General features: G+C 32.8%; 1 protein-coding gene across 4 annotated transcripts in view; it reads left to right on the forward strand.

Annotated features, from left to right (window-relative positions):
* LOC111048918 (integrator complex subunit 12) overlaps nucleotides 1–12,644 on the forward strand; it is a 73,086-nt gene extending 60,442 nt beyond the window's left edge. For 3 of the 4 annotated variants that reach the window (XM_039428396.1, XM_039428395.1, XM_022334900.2), the window contains exons 5-6: nucleotides 9,563–9,707; nucleotides 12,298–12,644. In XM_039428396.1, the coding sequence (XP_039284330.1) occupies nucleotides 9,563–9,707; nucleotides 12,298–12,323 (171 nt within the window). In that variant the 3' untranslated portion in view covers nucleotides 12,324–12,644. The remainder of the gene's footprint in view (nucleotides 1–9,562; nucleotides 9,708–12,297) is intronic. The other variant, XM_022334902.2, reaches the window with a different exon arrangement.
* Nucleotides 12,645–14,260: the final 1,616 nt, after the last annotated feature.

Raw genomic sequence — 14,260 nt, forward strand, 5'->3', positions numbered from 1 at the left:
TTAGCATCAGTAATATCGAGTGAAACTTCATTGAATCTTATACAATCTTTTATGTACATGCATAATCCATCACATTTATTCTGTTTAGTGAACTTATTTATTGCCGTATATCCAGGAATGTTGAAAATGAACGGCATATCTGCAGTCAACCAGTCTCCGTTAATATTATAATGTGAATATCAGTTTTCAATTCATTGAGGCAGCAAATGAACTGATCGAAATTAGCATTCAAACTACGTATATTCATAGACATAATATTGAAACACTCAGCATCTTTATTTCTGTCCTCGAGAAAATGATAGTTCAAATAATCGTCGATTACATCTGTTTCATTTTCTGTTTCTAAAATATTCAGAACTTCTTCAGTGTCACTCATAACTTATATCATCAGGTCCACTTCTCTTTTCCTTGTTCCATTTAACAAGCCCCTCACTATCTATGAATTTAAGTTTCTTAATTAGTTTGTCCACAGCATCATCTACTAGACTGGTTGTTAAATACCTGAAAGTTTCAGTGTGTCTAGACAAAGCGACAATCGCATGGGGCATGCTGTTATAGATTTCATTCTCCTTGTACTTAATTCTGATTAGAATAACATTTTTATGAGTTAGCCCTTGTGCTTCATGGATTGTGTGAAGTGCAACATCCTCTCTCCACTTTATAGTATCACCCACCATAAGTTTTTCCTCTTGGGTGAATGTCAATATCAAAGTGTCGGGTTGTATCAGATGGTATTCCCCATTTCTGTAAGTAGGCAGAATTGAGATAGCTCTTTCATTAATCGTCGTAATATTTTCATAGACAGTGGAAAGTACAAAACAAACATCGATAGGACATCTACGAGTTACCGTTTGCTTTGTAAAAGGTTCGCAGAATTCTGAAATTTTATGCCATCTTGTGGCATAATTACTTCTCTCAATATAGGGTATTTGGTTTGCGTCACCAACTACAATCATTTCTGAGGCCTTACTCAAGTTAGCAATAAACCCGATGTAACCCGCATGCATAAGTAGAGCTTCATCAACAAAAACTCTATCGTATGTTTTATTCTGATTATGATTTATTATATATGAGCCAACTGTCCTGTAATCAAGCTTAAGACGATTACAATGTTTTCGACCATACCTTTCAATGACAGTTTCACGGATTGCTTTAATACCTGCCCGTGTTTGAGTGAGTACTAGATCCTTGCCAGGCTCATGATGCGAGACTATAAAGTAAGATTTACCACAGCCGGGAACACCGTCATACCACTTTATTTTAGGAAGTTTACACTCATGAAGAGTTATTCTATTTATAGTTTTTATTAATTCGCTATTCAGCATAAGTGTAGTATTACGTGTGACTAAAACATATCGTTCTTTAGTAGAGAATTTTAAAGTATCCTCTTGAAATTCTACGTAACTTCCACCCTGCTCCAAGCAATATCCCATTCGGTATTTAGAGTTTGTTTTGAATAGGAATTTTTTCAAATTATTATCATAGATGTTCATATTGTTATTCAGGACGCTTATTAGTTCATCACCTGATATTGACATGTTTCTATGCGTGATCCTAAGAAGAATATTTTTATATATTTTAGCATTTTCGTTATCAGTGTTTTGAAGTAGGGTCCGTAATTCAATCATAGAGTTTATGAATGCTTCACGTTTATTATTACCTTCAAAGAATCCTACAGGGTACTCAACTCCCGGACTATCAGATAGCTTAGGTATATTAAGAAAATTAATTTCACAATAACCTCGATAATAAAAAATAAACTTCAAATCTCTAGCTCCTATGACAGTACTCAAGAGTTCAGTGGCAGGAATATCAAAATAAGTTTCACCAAGATTGTTAAAAGAATCAATTCCTATAATCAGAGGGTAATTGAATTTACTCCAATCATTTATTCTATTCAAAAGATCAATAAGTACCCCATTTTCACCATCATTTAATATGAAAATAGGAATGTTTTTATCAGAAAACAAAACTCTTATACAATTAGAATCTCGTAACACATTCAGGTGATTCCATTCTTCAAGAGAGAAATATTTTTTATTTCCAAGCAGAGAGAGTCCTTTGGATGTTTTAATACTATTTCCTATTTTTGTAAAAGATATCATAACATCAACCCTCTCACCAAAATTATAAACCAGACTTATCTTACTTTTATCAGTATTAGTTGTTACGTAGAAACTATCAATTTTGTTAAGGATGGAATTTAAAGTAATCATTTTGTGTTGGGTTGATTGCTTGATTTTACTATCACTATTATTTTTATTTATCCTCAGTATATTGAATATTTTTCTTTCAGATTCCATAATCAGTTCTATCAATTATTTGTTGTAACGCTTTTTGATAGGAAGGGCACTCTCTGTCCCCTACTTTGTGATCGAAAGCTTTTTTATCATTGCGGCAATTTAAACATGAGGGCTTTTTGTCTCTATTAGGGCACTCTTTAACATCATGTCCTGTAGTGGAACAGTGAGCACAGGTGTTTTGTGCTTGAGTGCAATGCTTACTGATATGTCCAATTTGGCACTTGAAGCAACGAGAGACGGCAACATAGTCTCCAACTCGGCACACCCTCCAATCAATACCAATCCGCGATTTGTTAATAAATTCTTTTCTTAATTCACCAGTGCACTCCACTACCCAGTGCACGGTGTTTTTGTTTTTCGGTCCTATTTTAAAAATCGGCCTAAAGTTTTTCAAGAAATTTTCCCTACTCAGTGACGATGACTCGAGATTTCTCTCATACACATCGTTTGCCAATTCAGCAGCAGTTATATCTGCAGCGACGTGATACAGAATTATTCTTGGCAATTTGGATTGTGGCTCGCTTACCTTTATGTTTGGATGTTGCAGGACCTTATCACCCAAAACATTCTCCTTATTGGCCCTTGGGTGAAGCACCAACAGCACACCCCCACCACGGACATCAACAGCTTTTTTAATGTTCAAATTTTGTTCACGGGTGATGTTCTTCTTTATTGTTTCTCGAATTTTTCCGCTTTGTTCCTTTTCCGTTCCATTTATTTTTGCTGGCTTCAGGATGATCACATTCTCCTTGGGCGACAGCTTCTTGGTCCGGGGCGGAGACTCCCTGGCTGCAGCAGTGGAGGCGGCACTCGATAATGTAGAAGGTGCGGTCCTCTTCTTTGGCAGTTGCACGGCCTCAGCAAATGAGATTGTCTTGTTGTGGCTTTTTGCAACTTCACTTGCTAGTTTATTCACACTCTGCTCCAGAGTGTGAATTTTTCCAAACATTTCCGCGTTGTTATCTTGTATATGTTGCTTAACGTCTATTCTTTCAATACTTATGTTAAGTTCATTGCACACATTTAAAAACGAATCATAGTCCTCTCTGGATACTTTCTTTTTCACGATAATTTCACTCCCCCATTTTTTGAAATTTCTCTTGTATATTTTTAAGAGAACGTACCTCGAAACGTATTCCGCTATCGTTTTTACTTTTCGGTGGCAATTCGGGAGGCATATTCATTTCATCCTTTTCCTCCTCTTCCTCGTATTCTAGCTGCGCGGATGGTGGTAGTTTTGTTGGCGTATTTATTGGCGAATGGATCATCTTAAGGCTGATAGATCCAAAACACCATAATTTATTGACAGTTTGATAATTGTTTTTTTAAAGAAACAGAACCTAATTTTTAAAGAGAGCAATGTTCAAACGAAAAATTTGGTGACACACTTTTCACTCAGAAAAAAAACGTTGAGTAGTTTTCACTGTGAAAAACTGCTGAGTAGACTGCTGGTTGTTGGTGTTGACACAACTTGTTCCACTTTCACTACTAATACTACTCTACACTAATTATTCGCTACGATCTGCACTCTACGGAGGTCTGATTACGACTGTAATCATAAATAAATGGAAATGAAATTATTAAATACTTTATTAAAATTTTTGTAATTGATGTCTCTATTCAATTTAAAGAAATTTCACAACTTATGTATTGCTGACTGTATAATAAGATGTTAACAATAAATTTCATTTTTATACTGATTACATACTTGTAAATAACTTTTATGTGCATTAGATTGTATTGGTAGCTCAATCAAATTTTTCTTTTTAATTTATAAGCATATTGCAATAACAGGTACAGCATGGATGTTAACTTCAAAATAATTATCGCGTGAATCTCGAAATCTACAACACAAGTGAATGCCATGAAGAGTGTTAAGAACATTTGGGTGATTTTCGAACTGATGTGACTCATTAATGGATTGCCGACGCCAATGCTACGCCAATGTCGACGCCAATAACTACGCCTATTCCTGACTACGCAACTCAAGCTTCTGCACTACTACATCACCTGGAGGTAATTGTCATCCATGTCCAAGTTCGCAACTTTAAACTCAAATAACAGTCACTGTATCATGAAAGAAACTGATTCAAAACAAAAAATCCTCACCTAAATTAATCCTGTATGCTCTAAACCTTGAAAGCTGAAAATATAAAAAAAACAAACCCTACCTAAGTTAATCCTCACCTAAGTTAATCCTGTATGCAGCGTCTATCACTTTTCCAAAAAAACAAGCTACATTGTCATTTCAAGCCTGAAATGTACACTGTATGTATGATACACAATTTACGTGACTTTGAGTGAGCTTGACATGCCCGTCTACTACAAGCATGAGGCAATGCTAACTGATGTCACCTGTATCGAGCTTGGTAGGTATGCATCAGTCGACTACAAGCATGAGGCCATGCTAACAAGATGTCAACGCGTATCCAGATTAGCCCAACACTGGAGTCACACTTGACTGAAATTCATACTGAGTGCCTTAACGGACTGTTTTCAAAATTCGCATCTATAAAAAATCAACCACGTCAACAGTGAAAGAAATGGACATTTTTTAATTTATTGCAATTTTATGTGAAAATTAAATGTAACAATTCATTTAAAAAATTCTGTTCAACATACTAAATTTTTATGCAATAACATTTAAATTTTCTATCAAACTTATGTTAAATTTCAATAATTATTCTTTAAATATATTAAATTTTCTCTTGAGATAATTTCCTTGAATTATAAAGCTAAATCAAAAAATAATTTTGATATTCTATACTTTCAAATATGGTTTGGTATTGATGAATTTTTATAATAATTTTCAATTTTATAAGTTGACATGTAATGTTTGTGTAGAAAAAATTGTTCCTGTTCTCAAATTTAATTTCAACAATTTCCATTTGTTACAATGTAATGTTAATTTTTTTAATTTCTCAAACAGTATAATCTTTTATGTCAAGAGGGGGGTATTTGTAATATTACATTTTTTCTCAATTAAAATTGAATCTTCAATTCGATATTCAAAATATTAATAAAACTTGATAACAAATATTGGTGTAATTGATATACGGACTAAACTTTTCACAGGGAATTTATCATATATACTAGTGTTGAACTTTCCACTGAATCACTGTAACAAAGTTCTATTTCTGAATAAACAGATAATTCTAAACAATATAAAGGTTAATTAAATTTAAAATAACTTCAAAAATAAAGTTTTATTCAGTATAATAAATGAAATTTGTAGAGTTGTTTTCTTTATTAGTGAGGTTGGCAAAGGTGTATCTTTTAAGAAAGCAAGTCATTTTCACTCTCAGGAAAAATGGCTGAAATAGAATCGTTTTTGTCATGTTGAAAATTTTCTGTTTATGTGAAATTTAAAATGTTTTTATTTGAGATCTGAATAATTCTATCATTTTCTATATGTGTGTTGAATGTATCATGTAATTTTGAAGTCTGTAGCCAAACAAATGAATTCAATATGAAGAGATAAGTATTTTAGCTTGTAAGATTCTATGTTTAAGTGTCAAATGGTTTTGTTCAGTAAATTTTTGTTGTAAATTGCTCAAGTATTATGAAAATTATAATTTAATTTTGCTCTGAACTGGATTTCTTATTCATAAGCATTAGATCCGTTCATGATATATCAAGATATAAGCTTATTAGGAACCGATGACTTTACTTAAGTGATAGGTGAATGCTATCCAACCTATTAGGATAAATTGGTAGCACATCATTTTAAATTTATTTATACAGAGTGTTTCAGATGTAGTTTCGAACATTTTAGGGTATTGTTCCTGGATTATAGGAGACTATAAATATTGTATTTGAAGTGTCCAAAACTCAGCGGTTATCCTTATAGCTACAATTTTGTTTTTTTTTCACTTAGGAATTTTTATCTCAAGAACGAAATGTTGTATTGATCTGAAATTTGGCATGAATATTATTTATGCTACGAATACTCAACTTTAAAAAATTATCGATGTACATAATTATTCAAAATGGCGGCCATTTTAAATTTTTAATAGCAAATTTTACAAAAACTGGTAACTTTACAGAAAATTTAGAAAAGAGAAAAAGTTAGCTAATTTTATCAAGATTTAAAGGATACCTTATTTATTGAGATTGTTTGAGGAATAACAGAGAGATTAATTATTATCGTACTGCATGAATGCACAAGACTAACAAGATCATCTGAAAAAAATTGTAAAATCAGCTGTAAGGCCATATGGAGCCATACCTAGTTTCAAAGCTTCATCTTGAATACAATTATTGGAATTAAAACTTCAATATAGATGTTTAAATGGTGAAAAGTGGCCACGCATGCAGTAAAATAGTTATTTGTATATCTAGAGTGAAAAGTGCTGTTTTTTCTCCCTGAGGGAAAAGTTTGAAGCCCGAGGCGAAGCCGAGGGCAACAATTTTCCTGATGGAGAAAAAACATTTTTCACTCGTGATATACACAACATTTTTCCTCCACCTACATTTTTATAAAAACTGCTAATAAAATAATTTTTAAAAACGTATGTGACCAAACAATGTGTTACAACATAATCTAAAAAGTAAACAGAAACAGCTGGCTTGTAATCACAGTTCTCCTCCGACAGCACTATCTGTCGGCTAAAGTTGTAACAACAATGACAGCCAAAACTACAGCTATGATGTAGTTCCCGTTTAAAATTTGATTAGTTAATAAGTAATATTCGTTGGCTGATATTTTGAATAACATGGAATGAAAGAAAAAATATATACATTTTTTTAGTATAGTGATATGAAGTTTGTAATCATAATTTCAGCATACAAACATAAATTTTATATATCGATCTGGTTGAGGTATTGAATTTAGTTGGTTTAATGACTACTCTATTTATGCTTCCTCATCTGAGCTTAGACCTTCTGACCTATTCCAAATGTACGTTTTTAAAATAGAGATGCTTCCCATGTTATTTAAATGGATTCACTTTTACTCCCTAGGGAGTTTTTCTGTTTTTTAGTACCTAGAGCGAAAAAGTGACACTTTAGTATCATGTTTCAGGGAGTAAAGTAAGTACTTTTGACAGTAGGTGGAGGAAAAAAGAATTAATTTCTTTGTAATTATTTGACCAATCTTAATAAATAAGGTATCCTTGAAATCTTGATAAAATTAGCTAACTTTTTCTCTTTTCTAAATTTTCTGTAAAGTTAACTTTCGTGAAATTTGCAATCAAAAATTTAAAATGGCCGTCATTTTGAATATGTACATCGAACATTTTTTATATTATTTTTAAAGTTGAGTTTTTACATCTTGTGTACGGTTCCGAAAGGATGGAACCTGCTATTCCAGTAGGTGACTAGCTGACGGGGGGGACCACTTGACACCGGTAGCGATATATTTTCGCTAGAGGATAAGCTGTCGCCTGTGCTCAAAATGTCGAGGTGACAAGTAGATGGGGTACCCTGTCGCGTACCCCAATTATTTAGCTGATATTATTAAATTACGTTTTTTATAGTAAAATGGAACGTTGTCCTCAATTTTATATTTGATTGCTTCTTTCTACTTTTTCTTCATAATTTGACTCGTAAAGAATGAGCTATAAGCTGAATTTAACAAATAGTGCTCTATTATGTTACATTGTCTATAAATTTGTTTTCGCACATAACAATTTCCTTCTCAAGGTGCAATTCCTTAGCGGCATCTCGAGACGCGTGGTTAGACGTATTGAGCCGCCTGGTTAGAGCCTCCGCGGCTAGAGCACATTACCTAAAAAAGAATCAGTTTCGATGATTGATTGGATATGAATCGTAAAAGCAGTATTTTATAGTAGGCAACACTTCTAAATCATTCAGCTGCCGTCATAACGTTCATACAACATAAACATCCAATGAATTTATAGGTTATGCTCTAGCCGCGACTGCTTCAACCAGTGTCTCGAGACGCCGCTAAGGAATTGCACCTTTAGGCTGCCTAGATTAAGAACCTGCATCTGGTTTAGTACCTGCTTAAAGTATTGTTGACTTTTTCCAATTTTCTGTAACTGATACGTCCTCTATCAAAGTTGTCACTGAGATATTGTGCTTTTATTTAGGAAGTACCTATTTGTTGTAAAAATGTTTTCGAAGTAGGATCAATCCATTGATTTCAATGTACAATGGAATATTCATGGTTTTCAGGTAAACTACTAAAAAAGAGAAACCGTAAGGAGTGTTGACTATTTTTATGAACAACTGTTACTATCACTCATCTAACGATACAACCTTATCAATTTTGACTTCCTGGTAAATTTACAATTTGCTCTTGTATATAATTATATACAAGCGAGTTTATTTTACAGCTCCAGCCGTTTCTCGCATCCCATCTGCCATTTATTCCGATTATTCCAGTCACCATGAACCAGATTTCTTTTCATCATATAAGTATACACCAGTTTGTTCAATAATTCGGGCGATCTACCTCTCCTTCCTTTTCCAGATGGATCCAATTCAGTATCCTCTTGGGCCACCTCTCATCTCTCATCCTCTGTGTATGTCCCAACCATACAAGGCGCTTTTTTCAATTTGCTCTACTGTTGTATCCAGTTTCCCTATTCTGTTCCTTATCTCCGTATTCCTCACTCGATCCTCCATCCTTGAAACACAACAACTCCGGCGCAAGAAATCCATTTCCACAGAATTTATTCTTCGATTGTCTCGTTTTGTTAATTCCCAAGTTTCAGAGCAAAAATCTGCTCTTTTAAATTTTTTATATGTAAAAGTTATAACCTTAAAAGCCTTCATAAAAAATTAACACTTCAAACTTAATTTACATATTTCTCACTTTCTTCAAGCTTGAATTTAATTAGAATAGACGACATTGTTAATTTTAAGACATTATTTGATGCATAATTTTGTAAGTAAACAATTGAATTTAATTAAAATCATGACTACCCATGTTTTTACATGATGAAGGAAATATGTGACAAACGCTAATATCATTGATTTTGAAATCAGCCAATTGAAATACAATGACAGCAGCATCTTTCAAAATTCTTCCCAACAATTCTGGTGTTTTCGTACGGGCTAACAATAAATTTTCCCTTCTGAAGATTGTTATCTTTTCATACAAGTTGGTAGTTGACTCCTTCATTCAATTGTCGGAAAACAATATCCTGTGCAAAATACAATCTTATTTATAGCTACCGAATCTTATGTATTTTTGTTTATTCTTAGTTCATTTCTCTCATTTCAAATTTTTCCATAAGGGAATAACTATATTTTCCCATTTTAAACTAATTAAAATTAACTTGTTGCTTCAGATATCCGGTAGCTCAAGAGTTGCATCTTCAAGTAGTAACTTGGGGACATCTTCTTCCTCTTCAAAGACGTCAAGCAAAGGGTCAAGTTCGCGGTCGTCTTCCAATTCAAGCTCTTCATCATTCGCCATCAATAAAACATTCTCAGGTATCGATGTTCTCTTCTTTTATCATTTGAGTGAACATTTGTTTTGATTCCATCTATCAAAGTGCAATTAGATGATATAACAGGCTAGTATTTATTATACTGTATATTATTACATTGAGTACAATCATAGCACTTTTGGAAAGAGATAGGTACAACAGCCCAAAAGTGGTCCTACTCCAATTTATACAACAGACCAGGAATTATTGGTCTTATTCCGAATTGAATAAGTTTGTTTCCTCACTCTGGAGATGACCAACAACAGATCCAAACGTCGTTTTTGCTAAAAAGTAAGTGTTTCTTCTAATTTTTTTTTTTAATTCAAAGTTGATATTATAATTACTATCCATTTTTTATTTAGACGGATTAAGGAATTGAAGGTACAAGGTATCTTCTCTCATTTTCACTTTTCGTGATTTATTTCAACCAAAATAAGTACATACCGAGTAACCTGGCTGGTGTCGGAATAACCCAAGAAAAATAATCTCTTGCCCGGCCGAGATTCTAACCAGTAACAAAGCCAGTGTCTAAACCACTTGACTTCGACCACTCCATTCATTTATTTTCTTTTACAAATAAATTTCTAATTTATTATTTATTTCAAATATGAAATTATTCTATTAAGTCAAAGTCTATCTGCAAAAACTGCAGGGAAAATTAATTTGGTTTTGTGATTGAGTACTATTTATGATTAATTTGATTTGGATTTGTGATTAAGTACTAATTATTAAATTCATTTTTTTCGATACCTGACGTATTTAATTCATCTTTCAACAAATTACAAACTCATTAGCCAATGCCAGTCATTAATTCTTGCTGTTATCATAGCTCAATATTTTGCTTTTCAATTACAAAACTTGGATATTAAACAACAGTTATAATATTCGTCGATGAGCTAAGTTCTATACGCATTTTACTCACAAAGAATCGTATTCATTTATGCACATTATGAAAAGATAACACAGTGTTTGGCGAGATGTAATGGTATTTATCTGAACTGAAGATGACGCCATAGATGTTGAGAAAATATATATATTTTTATAATGAAACACATGGTATAAATATCACAAATTTATGTGGAGAAAAACAAACATTTTTTAAAAATATTCCACTTTCTATATTCTGTGAGATACAACGCAAATTGCTTTTTCCTTAGTTTCTTTAATGTTTTGTATCACACTTCTCATTACATACATGTATGGATGATCTGATTTGTTGGATGTGCCTGTTACAATAGTTTGGAGAAATGCAACTGTGGGTTATATTTTTAAAAATAAGTCAATCAATTTTGAATTGATGTAGCTAGGATTCTGACACCATACGTGATACTTGTATCCAAAATGGCGGCTGATTAAAGTTTTAGTTTTTAAAGAAATAATTGATAAAGCCGTTTTGGATAAAAGTATCAAAGAACATTTTTATTGATGTCATCTTTCTCGTTTTATAAAACAAGAATTTAAAATTACGGAATTTCAATAAAAAATGAATGGTAAAAACCGCATATCGATATCTCAAACCGTTTCAAATATATTCACATTATTAATCAATACTATTCAAAGCAGAAAGGGAATAAAAAGGTATGAGAACGGCTTAGTATCTCATAAAAAATATGATTTCAGTGTGGGTGTCATTGGGGATCCTACTTAAATTGAAAATACCAATTTACTATGACTTCAAAAATCTGGTCCGCCATCTTGGATCCGCCATATTGAATGCAATTTTATTTTTTAAAATAGGAAGGTGGTCATGCGATACATGATTTTAATATGGAATTTCTATACGAAATGAAAGACGAAAACCGCAAATCGATATCTCGAACCGTTTGGAAGATATTCACATTATAAATCAATACCATCAAATCAGAAATGAAATAATAGATAAGTGGTATTGATTAATATTGTGAATATCTTCTAATCGGTTTGAAATATCGATGTACGGTTTTCGTAGATCATTTTGTCTTGAAATTCCGTATTAAAATCATGTATCGCATGACCACCTTCCTATTTAAAAAAAGTTGCATTCAAAATGGCGGATAAAAAATGGAGGACCAGATTTTTGAAGTCTTAGTAAAGTAGTATTTTCAATTTGAGTATGATTCCCAATGATACCCACCTTGAAATCACATTTTTCATGAGTTACTAAGCCGTTCTTATACTTTTTTCTTCCCTTTCTGCTTTGAATAGTATTGATTAATAATGTGAATATCTTCGAAACGGTTTGAGATATCGATATGCGGTTTTCGCCATTCATTTTTTCTTGAAATTCCGTATCGCATTACCATCTTCTTATTATAAAAAAGCAAAGTTGCATTCTGGCGGACCAGACTTTTGAACTCATATAATGTAGTATTTTCAATTTTAGTAGGATCCCCAATAAAACCCACCGTAAAATTACCTTTGTGTATGAGATATTAAGCCGTTCTCGAACTTTTTACCTACTCTGTATATTTAAATAATATTCTATTTTAAATATTATTGTATGCAAAAGTTTTTTCACAGTTCTCATTAGAAACAATTTGCTGGTGATTTTTCACTTCATGCTCATTAGTATTGTCTCTATCACTTCTATGTTTATATCATTTGTTGTATTGCAGGAAGTAAATGGGGTCGAAGACAGTGAATGCTGCATTTCCGTTAAAAAGCTGTCGCTTCGACATTTCTCAGCAGTATTTCAAGTTGTATTCAAGGTAGTCGAAAACTCCACGATGAAGGATGATGCAAGTTTTAAAATTACATTCAAGGTTTGAAGCCATGGATATGGTGAAGAATAACCGTAATTTGTGAGTTCCGAAAGACTTAGATTTGTCGTTAAATTTTATTGAATTTTTGTTGTTGCATTGTTTCAAGTATTATTAAAATAATAATCTGTCAATATATTCAAGGTAGAATTTGCAAACGGGAATATTTTAAGCTTAATTTTATTAAAATATGATGAATTCCATTCTCAATAATTATTTTCGCCTCAATAATGAAAAACATAAACATCTCAATGTAGCAGGTCACTTGGTATTATATCCTGTGAAGTTGTGGAACATATTTCATGCTCGTTTGGAACTTGAAATAGGAATTAGAATAGCCTATAGGTTTCAAAATATCCAAATAGAAGCATTTTCCAGTACTTTCATTTCATGAAACATAATATGTACTAAATCATGGTTCAATGAGAAATTGAAAATCGTTGAATAATAGAGGCGGCTTTGGTCGTTTTTTTCCCTGATGGTGATGTCCACATAATTATTCAAGTTTCAGGCTTGTTGGTGATTTATAGGAATGATGATGATGATGATGATGATCATCATCATGATTAAGAGAGGTCGATTACAAACCGTCAGATACTTGACTCACTAGAGAATAAGGCACTGTACATTTTCCGCCAAAAGTAACTACACACCAAGCTTTATATTTCAATTTGACAGCTGCTAACACCCAGAATAATTATTCAGCTCGATCTATAAAATAAGCACAATACTCGTTATTCTTTTTTTCATCAGACTACCATTATTTTTAGTTATTTACTCATCCGATATTTTGTAAAACTGTCAAAACTTAGCATCTTCCTGCCTCAAAATACAATTTACAGCTGCTTCCCCTCATTCCCCAAACCCCATCATTGTTCCTCCAAGTTACATTATGTTATATGGCGATGCTACTCATAATCACTTTCTAGGGAAATATTAAGTCATGATAAAATATATTGGTCTTCTCAATGTTTCTCAATTACACAACAACAAAAAATACTTGGAACAGGGCCGATATACCATTGTACCATATATTAATTTATGTTGAAATATCATAACATCCCACCGAACAATGCGAGAAGTTGTAATATTTTCAGATTGGTGATCGGTAATGTGATGAGTATAGTGAGGAATTCATGTGAAGGTCTTCGTTTGGAAAAATCTATCTTCCATCAATCTTTCTCATATAGCTTCAGGAGTAAAAATAGAATTTTATATCTTTTATCTCAATTTAGACATTATTAAGCTTTAATGCATCATTGAAGAGCATTGAAATAGGAATAAATTTATTTTATGCCAGATTACTTGTCAAACAATAAGAGTCATGTTTCCAAGGATAAGAAGGCTTAAATAATCTTAAATACTATTAGGTAGTTGGTGGTTTTCATTTTACCTGTATTTTTTACAGAACTTTGCTTGAATTTGATGCCGCTTCCACACTCTTGCCAAGTGCGTACAAATGACGACAAGTGTGAGAGAGTGTAGATAGCTACTATGCCAGCGCTCGCCTTCACTTGCCTTCGCTGTTGGTCATTGTGTGGCCATTTGACAAGTGGCTTTGCAAGAGTGTGGAAGCGGTCTTCCGGTGTTTTCACAGAATTATTGAAATGCATCTTTTGAAATGAAAAAGATGCATCTTTTCAAATTTTGAAATGCATCTTTAAAAGCATTTCAGGTAGGAAATATGTTGTATTGATAACAAATCGTTTATGTGCTCGCGTGGATTTTTAGCATATTGATGTTTATCAAATTACTAGCAGGTAACCCGTGCTTCGCAAGGGTCTATTTTAAAACTTGACGTAATGAAATCCAGAAGAAT

The sequence above is a fragment of the Nilaparvata lugens genome, chromosome 5 (genome assembly GCF_014356525.2).
Source record: "Nilaparvata lugens isolate BPH chromosome 5, ASM1435652v1, whole genome shotgun sequence".
NCBI lineage: Eukaryota > Metazoa > Arthropoda > Insecta > Hemiptera > Delphacidae > Nilaparvata > Nilaparvata lugens.